Genomic DNA, 13,421 nt, shown 5'->3' with positions numbered 1-13,421 from the left:
GTTTGACAAAACCGAGGTTATCGTGATTGCATCATAACCACAGCGATATATTACTTAGATTATGCCCTCCAAGATAAATAAATACTATTTACCGCTACGAGCAAATTACATCTAAGAACCTAGTAGTAGAGAACCTAGTAGTGATTCTGATTGACTTATTCAGTAATTAATCCATATGACATTCTTTCTTGTCCAAATAACGTTTGATGATTAAAAAAACGGTATAGTATGTCGATCTAATTCTAAAGGTAACCAAAGAAATACATATGTACATTCTGGAAAGAATTCCCAAAACTTATACCTAGTTACTGAAATACTTTTCAAATTTGATTTTATTGAAAAATCCCGTTTTTATAGTAAGATGTTTTCCAAGAATCTTTTTTTCACACGTTTCTACCGTCATACAACGGTGTTATCCCACAGTCGTCGTTATAACGGGAAGCAATCCTAATCCTTTTATGGCGTCCGTCTAGCACCGGGTTGCACGTTGCACCGCACCTGCACCCACTGCAAGAGTGCATCCACGCGCTACTCAATGAACCGAGCCAAAACACATTGACGTTAAACATCTGTCAACACTCATTAGATACCTACCACACTTACTATGTAAACGAAACTGTCTTTGAACGAAAGGCAAGAGGAAATTGCACACATTACCACCGGCTTGTTAGGAGGGGCCACGGGGCTCTTATTGGAGCGAGTCGGATCCAATTTAGAAGCTGTCGTTAATTAAACCGAAGCTAAACTGATTGGCTTGGGACTAGGCTGTCGAGTTGATTACAAAACATAAGTAACTAGATATATGACTTACTTGTATCGCAAGTTTATACTTAGGTACCTAATTTACAACCTGCGATATCCATTTAAGTATAGACTAAAATGGGCGTTTTTTTTTGTTGTCCCCTACACTTTTTTTCATATTTGGGATTTTTTATGTTATTTCTACTCAGAATCACGAGCTCTTTCTATCCTAATAGGAGAAAAAAAGTGTCCCAAAATTTCCATACATTTTTCGATCTTTCCATTCCGCGACCGCCATACAAAGTCTATGAAAAATGGTGACGTAATGGAAATAAACACCTTAGGACACTTTTTTCTCCTATTAGGATAGAAAGAGCTCGTGATTCTAGTAGAAATTACATAAAAAATCCCATATTTGAAAAAAAAGTGTAGGGGAGGGGACAACAAAAAAAAACGCCCAAATACACCTTATCAATGAGGTACATATAACTTAGGTACCTGCTAAAGTAAAAGTGCAGGTACTATGAGGTACCATAAACTTTTTTCACTTTTCAGAAATTAAACTCTCTGTTTGTAGTCTCTGTTGGTTTTTTTAAATATGTGACTTCAAATAACTCTAGTAAAAACGACTTACATTTGATTATAATTCGTTTTCGAATAAAGTTACCTTTAATAACGTTTTGGTATAGGTGAAAACAACGGCAGCGCAGAAGGTTCCGGGTCGGGAGGCGAGGCCGGGGAGGGGGCTGAAGCGGCGCACACGTTCGGTCCCCTCGACGGGTCCATCTACGCCACAGTGGTGCGCGCGGGCGGCGGGCCCGCGTCCCTGCTCAGCGCGTCCATGGACTCCGGCATCTCGTCGGCGGGGCGGCGCGCGGCGCCCAGCCCGCCCGACGAGCTCGACGCGCTGCTCGGGGACATGCTGCGCACCGTCAGCGCGCTGCCCGACCCGCCCGGCGCGCAGCCTGCCGCCGCGCAATCGCACTCCGACCGCGCGCCTGACATACCGTATCACGCGCGCGCCGACTCGGCTCCCTTCACATACGGAGCGCCAGGCTTGCGACCCGGCATGCTGCGCGCTCCCAATCGCCTGGCCAGCCCCGAGCTGGTGCGGCGGGCTCTCGGCGGCGACCGCTCCTACCGACCCATCGAAGACGACGACGATGAACGAGTCGCTACCCCTGAACCGCCATCGCCTCATACCCCTGTTTCTCCGCGTACCCTTCGTAAACTTACTCATGAAGATGTCACCACTACCACTACAGCAGTACCACCGTCGGCCTCTCCTTTACGAAATGGGAGGTGAGTGTTATTCAATTTATACATTACCTCTATTTTTAAAATTATAAGTCCTTTGTGGTTATTTCTCAGATCTTGATACTCGGTATTCTAATTTAATTGAGTATAATGATCCAGCCTAACCGGTTTCATTGGGGAAGGAATGAATGCAAATTTTAAGTTATCTCGTGGTGTAATAATAAAATCTAATCAAATCAGTTGGGAGCGTAGGTAATTTAAAAAACGAGATAAAGGATTAATGTTGCTTTATAAATAATTCAAAACCAATCGCGCAACAACAATAAATCACCCGACTTTTTGTACAGGCATCGATAAAGGTAGCTTTGTTTTATTATTCCAAAAGCAAATTTTCCATTTGTTATTATTCTTCTGCGAACAGAATAGTTGAGTTCATTAAAAAGTTGGGTGAAGTTAAAATAAAAGGGGTCTGGCGGATAACGTAAACATATGTTCCCGTGCAGTAGGCGGTGGCCGCGCGCTGGAGGCCGCGAGCCGCCTACTTCACTCCTTCAACTCGACTCGAGCTACTGTTTACTCTCATAACCTCACCATTTACAGTTTATTTTTAGCAAATACAGTTTATAACATAAACAATCAATGCTCACCTTCTAACCGTGATTAAAGTTAGTTCGATTAGATCATCAATAGATGGAACATATTATCCAGCGCTGCCCCCTCCATTCATACCAAGGGCCACCAGAAGATCTGCTGCATCTCACACCCGACGCAGCTGTTTGGCTCAGCACCCTGAATGTTGACGTTTAAAATTTCATTTTAATTTTTTTATTTTGTATATTATTGTATAAAATTGCCTATTTTTGTATTTATGCCATACGATTAAATAAATCAATAGATGATAGTAATTTTGTAAAAATTAAATATCTGTATACATGGTAAGTAAAACTGTACCTATATAGTCGAACCAAGATAACAATGCATGGCATTTGCAATGACAAAGTGTGCCAATGTCAGCGTTAGTGAAGCTTAGACGGACTCTATGTAAAGTCAGTGCATAATACTATTCGCTTAGCACCTTCGCATACAAACTTCTATGCAGGGGGGGTACCTTTACCTGCAGCTGACTGACCTATAAATGTGTTTCACATGATTTTTATTACTAGATATTTTTAAATAATATACTGCCATTGCCTAATTGCCTATACATAGTTACATTATTGAAGGCAATAAAAATTATGATGCTGATAGAGCTAGAACTCTACCCACAACACAAAGCATCAAGAGGTGTGGAATTGAATAGTCTCGTAATTTATTTAGCTTCGTTCCACTCGACCCACTTCAATGTCGATCAAGAAGAGCAATAAGGCGAACCATAACCAATCTGGGCCATTACACTAAGCCACAAAACCCATTACATATCATGGCGTGTAGTGTTGTTATTTCGTACGTTTTATGAACTTGCCAGTACTAAAGCCATTAATTGTATGAGACACGCTCAATTATGCTCTTTCCCCCTGTTTACTGAACGCTTTAATGTCTCTTAGGACTAATTACATGGAACGAGCATGAAAAATAAACCTAAATAAATTTGATCCCGTCGATCATTTATTGATAGATGCTGCGTGGGATTCTGATTACGTGGGCGTTAATTGAATAACGAACAATGATCACAACAAAAACCAACCAATCCATGTAAGACGCTGTTGTGGTCTTTAAATAATAATTTGTAGCCGTATTGTACGAGTATTCAAGCCGCGATCGTAAGATAAAAGGATCCGTAACTATATAATTAAGGTAAATGACCTACCGGCCCACATACAAAGCATGTAGCTATAGAAAAGGAAGAAACTATTTTAATTGCGATCAATGTGTATCTATTTCTCATTTATTTATTTGCTACCTACTTATTCCAAGAACCTTTGTGAAAGAACTAGGTATTTAGTAAGCAAATATAGAACTACATTATATGTACAGTTTGCTAGATAATAGCCAATCATCAAGTGTGTCAACAGTAACAAGGAGTAAATTACTGTTATTACTGCAACACGCGCGTGTGTGGCGGTACGGCAACATATCGTACATAATATCAAAGATATGTTAACGCGTTTGCTATTTACGCCATTGTAATAAAGCGAAAAATGTATACATATCATTGACGTTATCCACACCTCCTTGAATACGTGTAGGTATCACAAAGGGTCCCGTTTTCTCCCTCATACATAATCTCATTCATCCGTACAATGCCTACTTGAATATTTTGAATAGCAACGTCAACAAAGCGCCCATTTATAAACTTTATGATTAAATATAGCGGTTAATGGAACGGTTTGTTTACATACGATGATAGCTATCTTGTTTTAGTATAACAAGTTTTTAGTATAAACTACTTTACTAACGACATATCGGCATGCTAGATAATCGCCGTCCCATAATGTGCAAACAGAGTGCCACATGACGGCTATCTGTGATAGACACCAAGATAAATGAGTATAATAGCGATCGATATCTTGTCAATCAAAGAGACATTACAACGCATTGTAATCAAATCAATTATTCTTAAAGGAGCACTTTAAAGTTACGTAACTTTTAACGTAGAGTCATATTATTCTTAACGCAATTTTTTGTTCTGCAACGAGGTGTCAAATTGATTTAAGCGACATATTATTTCATAGCAAGCGGTAGCGTTAGTCGTTATCATGATATACTCGTATACGATACATTAGCTTCCTGAGAAACCTACGCGATTTGAAGATCTTGTTACCCGCATCGTACCTACACTATTGTAAGTACGGTGTACGGTCAGTGTTTTGAATGTTTTACCTTATATTAATTTATTAAATAATCTTTGATGCGGTAATCTAAACCATAAATAACAAAGGTTATATACCTATATATATATGAATGCAGTTGAATATGAAGATTTTACTTGACATTTGTAAGAAGATATCTACGTCGTATTTTAATATCCGGAAGTTTAAACGTGAATTAAGTTAAGTGACGGGTGTGGGCCGCCGGCGCAGCTAGCCGTTCCGCAACATTACGCGCCACATGCGCTCCGACAAACTGCTTATTGCGAATTATTTATGTGGCGCCTACTGACTGATCACTTTAGACAAACTGCGTCTTGCAGGGCCCTTTCTTAGAAAGTCTATTTGCTGACAATTTATAAATCGATACTAGCAAACATCTTTCGCAACTCCCACGCATAAGGTTACTAAAGCCTTAATCAAAGCTATGCGAAACATATACGTTGCTTAACATAATGCACTAAATCAGTTACGTATGCCATACATGTGCCGACTTATGAGAGCCCAGTCGGTCGGCTCGTAGAAATTGATTTGGAGCGATGGCGTGTGATTGCGTCGCCGCCATCGCGACCCGAGCAAGTTGCTATTTCGAGATAAACGTCGCCATAAACGGGCGCCTGTCGACCGAGCCACGACCAGGCCGGTTAATCCGACCTCTTTCCAAACACACGCCTCATATAAACCACTATAATTGTGACCTGAAGAACCGTAACTATTATGCGTAATCATAGATCACACTTGTACTGGTCAACCTCGAGCAAGTGCTATGCAATATATGGGAATATACTTCCAGCACCCAGTGGTATCGGTACCTCCCATACATAGCGCCTGCCTATATTGAAATAAGTGCCGTTTCTTAACTGTTCCGGTTCAGCAATAGCGAGAAAATGTGTTCAGTTAATTACAAAAATGTGTAGGGTATACCTGATAGTGTAGATATAAGTACTTAAGACTAAGTGTTATAATTAACAACTTACCTACCTTGTACTTTATTATGTGGGATATCCTCACCACCCACTATCGCATACTTACATACCTATACAGAAAAATATCCGTATCTTCACCATATATGAATCCAAGCCATCGTCAAATAGTCCTACGCATAAAAAACTTTGAGATGTTATTATGTGCCAGCTGTACAAATACAACCTTATAAACCTACTTGTTTACTATGTATGTATAGAAAATTGATGGTTAGTTTAGTAGTTGGAACACAAACACATACCGACTAATATTCAAAGGAAGCTAAGGAAGGTTCCATTAAGTATGCCTAATGTTGTTTTAGGTGGTTGAACGGAAACGCGGAATGGATCGACCGACCTCCAAGTAACGCTCGCAAGGCGATTGAAGAAAATGGGACTTGGCGATCAGCAAGCACGTTGGGATGGCACGAAAGTTCAAGGGCGAGGGAACCGCGAAGGTCAGAGAGTGCCTTGGAAGGCAGCACGGGCCTGACGTGGTTACAGCGGCAACAGCAGAAACTGCGGGAAAGGAAAGAAGCCAGGGAGAGAGTCCAGCGGTTACCTCTTGAATGGGATGCCACTTCCAGACATGTTCGACGCTCTGCCAGCCACCGGTAATAAAATTATAGAAATAGGCAATCAGGTTACAATTACAAACTAGGAGCTAAAAGCTTATTGCGCTATACATTTTAGGCCAAAAATGTGCTGTTAGTCCTGTCCCTGTGTGCTGTTAGCTATAGGAACGAATTGAATTAATATTTCAAATGAAGACGCAATTAAATTATCATCCATTGGCGCTGTAACTAATATATACATACATACACATCGAGGCCAATCTTATTTCAATTTGAAATGAGAAATTGGTAGATATTAACCCCAATGACAATTTTTTAAACATTGTTTAGTTTGCTATACTCGTATTGTTGTTGTTTACAAAATACAATTATTTTCAGAATGGACGGCTACACTAGCGACACAACAGCATTTGCCGACGACGATGACGACTTCAGTGTTCCCTTACACGTCCACACATTACGAACTCCACTTAGGAACGATAGTATCAGTCCGCAAGCACCTGACAGGTAAATATCGAGATATTATACCAGTTAATATACCAAGTCTTTTTCTAGTTCCAATTTTCGACGACTAGAGAACAGAGAACTTGGCTATGTTGCAAATCATCGCATTTGTATTGTACGAGTAACATACCTACCTAGTTAAAGTGGTGTTACAGAAGTAATTAAAATAGGTACCTACCTAAACTTAATCTTAAGGTGCGTGTATTTATTGACATTATTCTGCCGTGGGTTTTCTCCACCTCGATTATACTTAAGTACTACGAAAACGAAGTAAGGACAGTCACTCAGTTGACTTTAGAAAATACTGAATGCTGCTTTAATAACGTTGCTCAAAAACAACGTTTTTGAAACTACACAAATATTGTTCTCTTTGTTTTGTAATTCCAAAACAACTTATCCTATGTTTTTACAGAACCTCATCTAGAAAATTCATGTTCGAAAAGATGACAATGCGCGAGTGGAGTGGCAGTAACACGCCCACGTCTACCACTGCGCCCGGTCTTCTGTCGCTAGCGGAGCCGCCGAGCAATGATACTATCGTAAGCTATTTTCACTTTCAATTTACTGTGGATAATTAGCAGGAGTCATACGCCCCCAGAAAAACAAAATTTGCCTCCTTTGTTCTCGAAAGTAAATCTAAGATAAGTAGGTCAGATCTTTGTTTCCTTTCCATTTATATTAGCTTATATAGGTATTATCTAAAGCCAGTCAGGTTGCAATTTTGGGTTTTATTTTAGACAGTTTAAATTTTAGACATTAATTTAATCAATATATTCGTACCTACCTGCTTAAATGAATACTTATTTCAACAAAGATTATAGCGATAGCTAGTCCCATGATGCCCTCAACCAGCGCAAATCCAAATGCAAGAGCAAGTTCTGGTGGGTTGAGCTTGTAGGAGACATACTCACGCTGCGTTTTCCGGTAAAACACTCAAGGCAGTTTCCTGTAAACAAGTCTAACTAAATATATCACAGTAATCATGCAATAAATTCTGGAAAATACACGGAAAAAATAGGCGAAAAATAACTTTCTCACTCATAATTCTATCTAAATGTGTAACTTCATAGTCTTTATATTCCTAATAGAAGGCGGCTTGAGTGCAGAATAGTGACGTAATAAGATGTGTTTTTTATTTATATAGCTAATTGTTTTGTCGTTTCATAAATTATTTTTACAGTACATATGGTGCTACTTTCCCGCACTAGTGCTTAAATAAGCACTTTTCGTTACTATGTCAAATATTTAAAGGGGCATATGTACTGTAAAACGTTGTACGTTACGCGTGAAAATAAGTAATTCGCAACTCGTGTCGATTTAAAACACTCCCTTCGGGGCCTTCGGTCGTGTTTTAATTTATCGCCACTCGTTTCGAATTTCCTCTTTTCCGCACTTGTATCGTAAATAACTATTAGTTAACCCGTTAGGAATTATGTTGACGCAATAAAATAGTTATAAATCGACACGAGTTGCGAATTACCTATTCGCACAACGTTTTACAGTACATATGGCACTTTAAAGTTTCGACATCGCACGAAAAGTGCTATTTTACGCACTAGTGCGGAAAAGTAGCCCCATATGTACTGTAAACATTATTTCTGTACAGATTCGAGAGCGGACCGAAAGCTGGTCCCGGTCGGAGTCCCGCGCGGGCACGCCGCTGTTCCCCACGCACCCGCGCACGCCGTACCCGCCCACGCCCACGCCCTCGCTCAGCGCGCGCCCGCCGCGCTCGCCGCCCGTCACCAGGTACCGCATGACTCTCGTTACTGTCTTCGTATCTTTGGCGTCTATACATTTGTTTAGCTACAGGTCAGCGTTAGGTATGTGTACAGTCAGCAGCAATAGTTGCTAAGCGGGCGAGGTGTTCAAAATGATCATGACGCGACTCTATTGTTAAGAAAATAAGAGCGCGTCAAGGTAATTTTGAACACCTAGCCCGCTTAGCAACTATTGCTGCTAAGCGGGCTACCTGTACTTAAAGACAACATAGACTAATGGCGTTGCTAGGCGTGAACAAAGCGACCCCTTGCCCACGGCCTCACACTTAAGATGACCCCGCGGGAGCCAACTCTTTATATCACCTTGGGAAATATATATTCAACGAAAAGGGCCTCGCCGATGCGTCTTCCCCCACGGGTAGATTAGTTCACGCTACACCACTACCAAACGTCATTCCCAGTTTCTCTGATTTTTGGGCCATAGCATAGGTACTGTACTTATGCCCATAATGTCCATGTTACAGAAAAGAGCGCGAAAGCAGCCCCGAATCGGAGTATCGGATCTACAACGGCAGTTGCGGGTCGCGGCGCTCGAGCGCGGGCGGGTCGGAGCCGCAGCACGTGGCGCCCGACCGCGAGCGCTTCGCCAGGGACACCAGCCACTTCTGGTACAAGCCCAACATCTCTCGGGATGACGGTGAGTGTAAATATGCTGTATGACTTACGGTAGATTCAAATAAATTGATGTGGTTGGCCGGTTGGTTGTGGTAGTCCTTCACATAGAGCTCCAACGACAAACATGAGCCAACAACATATCCGGCTCGAATGACCACATTTTTAGGGTTCCGTACCCAAAGGGTAAAAACGGGACCCTATTACTAAGACTCCGCTGTCCGTCCGTCCGTCTGTCACCAGGCTGTATCTCACGAACCGTGATAGCTAGACAGTTGAAATTTTCACAGATGATGTATTTCTGTTGCCGCTATAACAACAAATACTAAAAACAGAATAAAATAAAGATTTAAGTGGGGCTCCCATACAACAAACGTGATTTTTGACTGAAGTTAAGCAACGTCGGGCGGGGTCAGTACTTGGATGGGTGACCGTTTTTTTGCTTGTTTTGCTCTATTTTTTTTTTGATGGTGCGGAACCCTCCGTCCGCGAGTCCGACTCGCACTTGGCCGGTTTTTTGATTTTTGTCTTGCACTTAATTTTGTCCCATGCTTTCGAAGTGTCGTATATAAGTATAGGAATTAGGAAAGTGTTATGTATGTATATTCTTAAGTTACTTAAAACTTTAATAATTAAAAACCGTGTATCTAGTACAATTGCCTTTCTGTTGGTTCCTCCTAATAATTTTAATTAATTATGTAACGAACAGCGGTAGCAGCCCTGCAGCAGCTGGAGGAGGGCTCGTTCATCGTGCGCGACTCGAACTCGTTCCCGGGCGCGTTCGGGCTGGCCGTGCGCGCCGGCGGCGGCGTGCGCCACTTCCTCGTGGAGCCGGCGGCGCGCGGCGTGCGCCTGCGCGGCTGCCCCGACGAGCCCGTGTTCGGCTCGCTGTCGGCGCTCGTGTACCAGCACACCGTCACGCCGCTCGCGCTGCCCGTGCCGCTGCGGCTGCCCGACAGGTTACTCGCTACACTATTAAGAGCCAACAGGAGTGGTCATTTCTCCATACAAACGTACTCGACTGTTTCCTCCGTGGGTTTTGAAGCTAGAGCAATGATTTTTTCAACACAAATTAATATTGTCAATATCTGTGTCGGACCGTTTTGCTTTTTTTGATATTTTTGTTTTTTAAGGCGCTAGAGCCCTTCAAAAATGGCCAAAATGGCCTAATTGACTATGCCGCAATGAGAGGAGTGCTATTCAAAACTGACATCAATTAGTCAAAAAAGCAAAACGGTCCGACACAGATAATATCATAATCATTTAGATTTCCAAATTTGGTTACGATTGGTTAAGTTTTGGAGGAGGAAACAGTCGAGTACGAAACCTCGATTTTTGATATTTTTACGCAGGATTTTTCGCCTTGTCCTTATCGCACTATTTTTAGGAGCCGCTTCCGTTAGCGAGACGGGTATATTTACCTAAAATATTTAAATCTTAGCTCCTGTTGGCTCTTAAACGATCCGTCGTTGTGTTACTCCAGGCTATAGAGTCAAATAAATAACCATTAGCAAGTTATCGGCTCCGACACCCACAATCTCTCAATAGATTCATTTTCTGTGGTACTCTTTGCTACTGCCCTGTGTGCCCTTATGGTAAAGACGGTACTCCGTCTTTACCATAAGGGCACACAGGGTCCGTGCCCAAGGCCCCCATCCTCAGGGGGCCCCCGAGGACAGACAGTAACAGTATATTTGATTACCCATAATAAATAGAAGATCATAGTAGAAAAATGTTAGTTTAATTAGCTATCTTTACTATCCAAAAGGGCCCCAAATTCTTATGTGCCCAGCATAGTTTAAGACGGCCCTGGCTCTTTGTGATACTACAAATGCAAGCAACATGTTCCGTTTAGTCCAATTTATGAATTTACTACTAAGCCTAGGTATTATTTATTTATTCTAAACATGATCTCTCTGTTTAGGGATCCATGGAGCGGCGGCACCGCGAACGCGGCGGCTCGGGCCCTACTAGCGACAGGGGCGGCGTGCCACGTGCTGCTGCTCGGCTCCGAGAACACCGAGGCGCTGACCGGCCCCGCCGCCGTCAAGCGGGCCGTCACCAACATTATACTGAAGAAGGTGGGCGACATTTTCCTTACTATTATTTCAGCGTGATATCTGGTCTACATCGCAAGTACCTGTGACTAGTCTAAGATTCAATCCGAACCCGAAAGTTATCACCAGGCATTGCTGCAGAATTTTTAGACTCACTTGCAAGACATGAAAGGCATATGTGCAGAAGTCAACGTCTTAACCCTTATTATTCAGGGAGGAGCGCACGTGGTACACTTCAAGGTGTTCGGCGGTGGCATCACGTTAACCGACGCGGCGCGCAAACTGTTCTTCAGGCGGCACTATCCCGCCGCTAATGTCTCATACGCGGGCCTGGACCCGGACGAGCGACGGTACGCACACGTCGAGAACGGCACCAAGAATGAAAAGTGAGCTTTATTTTTATAGCTGTAAAGCTTAATTTATAAGTGAACGGCACGCAAACGTACCTATTTAACTCTATAAAGCACTTAGAACACGGGTGTGGTTTTATGAAACGAGCGAGGCGAGTTTCATAATAGAATCATACAAGTGGTTTAGGGCTAATGATGTCAGTTATTTCTAATACTTTTTCGATGACAGCAAAATAACATCATTCTAAAATTTAAATGCTGGCAGAATACGCAAACCACCAATTTGGCGTTATAAGTTGTATACATATAAATCCTTAACGATACAGAACTTTGAACGGTATCGGTAATAGAATACCACAGACATTATATCGTAAAGTATACCCCTTCAACACTTGCCAGTCATTTTGGTTGATAGATTGCAATGCTGGAGTAGAAAAAGTCACGATATTAAGGTTGAAAAGTAAGTCAATCTATGTCACTGCCTAATATTTGTCGAAAAGCCAGCCCCGGCAAAGCTTTATCTTATCTGTCTAGCTTGACCATTGCAACATCAGTTGTCAGATTGTTAGTAACTTTTTCACTGTACCTCTACAGACGCATTTTCGCGTTCGTGGCGCGCGCGGCGACGGGCTCCGACAACCAGTGCCACGTGTTCGCCGAGCTGGAGCCCGAGCAGCCCGCCACCGCCATCGTCAACTTCGTCAACAAGGTAACCTCATACTAGTTTACTGCAAGTTTTACATACTCATAGCCGTAGGCAAAAAGTACTGAGGTTGATTGAAGTAGTAGCGTAGCGTAGTGGGGGCGGGGGGGGCGGCCCGCCCCGAGCGGCACTTTTAGGGGGCGGCAAAATTTCAGAATAAATACCAATAATATCGTATAAATATTTGAACTATTTCAGTCGCACTTATTATATTGATATACGTAAGCTAGGGGGCGGCAAAATTTTCATCCGCCCCGAGCGGCCGAGACTCACGCTACGCCACTGGATTGAAGTACACTTGAAGTAGCATGACAAATACTTACGTACGGAGAGAAAATACGAACGAAAACAATTATGCACTACATGTACATAACAGACACCTAGCGAGGTTCAAGACGCGACCGACGCGCGCCGACCTCATGGTTAGGTCATGTTCGTAAAAAAATTATATCGCTTTTATAAATGTAAAAAAAGTTTTATTGTTTACTGTCCTCTTTAAGTACACACAGCTGCAAAAATGCATAGTAGCTTTATGAATGGAATTCATTTATAAAGTGCGTATGCACTTTTGCAGCTCACTGTACACACTGCTGTAAAGATTGTGGTTTGGGTGGGGCTTGAACCCAATTTTTTAGGGTCCCTACCCTAAATTTTTTCATGAAGGGACTCAGATGCTTTTGCGGGAAGGCTTGAGCCCCTTAGTCTTTAGTCTTATTAAGTACAGGCTGGACCAAAAAAAAAGTTGGCAAACAACTTTCAGGAATATTTTTCTTACTTACACATCCTCTACAAAATGTTATTAAAAATTAAATCTACAATCATTTTTCAATAGTAAAAAGTACCTATTATCTTTAAAATATTCTTCTTAAGTTTTCTACACAAACGCAAACGTGAAGTTATCAACAATTTTATTTTTTGGCTATCCAGTATTATTACTTAGATAAGTAAACTAGAGTTACTATATATTGTTTTAGAACCCATTATAATATGTTTATTTTTACAGGCATTACTCGGGAACTCGCAGAAAAAGGATATAATTTAACGGCCTCTAACATCAACTGATGAGTCTAAT

At 41.9% G+C, this 13,421-nt stretch overlaps 1 protein-coding gene across 6 annotated transcripts in view; it reads left to right on the top strand.

The window, feature by feature from the left end:
* The window catches only part of LOC134647958 (tensin-1), a 148,731-nt gene extending 135,310 nt beyond the window's left edge, over positions 1-13,421 (top strand). For all 6 annotated transcript variants that reach the window (XM_063502357.1, XM_063502359.1, XM_063502358.1 and 3 more), the window contains 11 exons: positions 1,431-2,043; positions 6,091-6,381; positions 6,721-6,849; positions 7,259-7,385; positions 8,453-8,595; positions 9,092-9,264; positions 9,949-10,198; positions 11,164-11,320; positions 11,510-11,682; positions 12,241-12,355; positions 13,353-13,421. In XM_063502357.1, the coding sequence (XP_063358427.1) occupies positions 1,431-2,043; positions 6,091-6,381; positions 6,721-6,849; positions 7,259-7,385; positions 8,453-8,595; positions 9,092-9,264; positions 9,949-10,198; positions 11,164-11,320; positions 11,510-11,682; positions 12,241-12,355; positions 13,353-13,391 (2,210 nt within the window). In that variant the 3' untranslated portion in view covers positions 13,392-13,421. The remainder of the gene's footprint in view (positions 1-1,430; positions 2,044-6,090; positions 6,382-6,720; positions 6,850-7,258; positions 7,386-8,452; positions 8,596-9,091; positions 9,265-9,948; positions 10,199-11,163; positions 11,321-11,509; positions 11,683-12,240; positions 12,356-13,352) is intronic.

The sequence above is a fragment of the Cydia amplana genome, chromosome 5 (assembly GCF_948474715.1).
Source record: "Cydia amplana chromosome 5, ilCydAmpl1.1, whole genome shotgun sequence".
NCBI lineage: Eukaryota > Metazoa > Arthropoda > Insecta > Lepidoptera > Tortricidae > Cydia > Cydia amplana.
The sequence above is the reverse complement of the archived record's forward strand: the minus strand, read 5'-3'. Positions and strand labels throughout refer to the sequence as shown.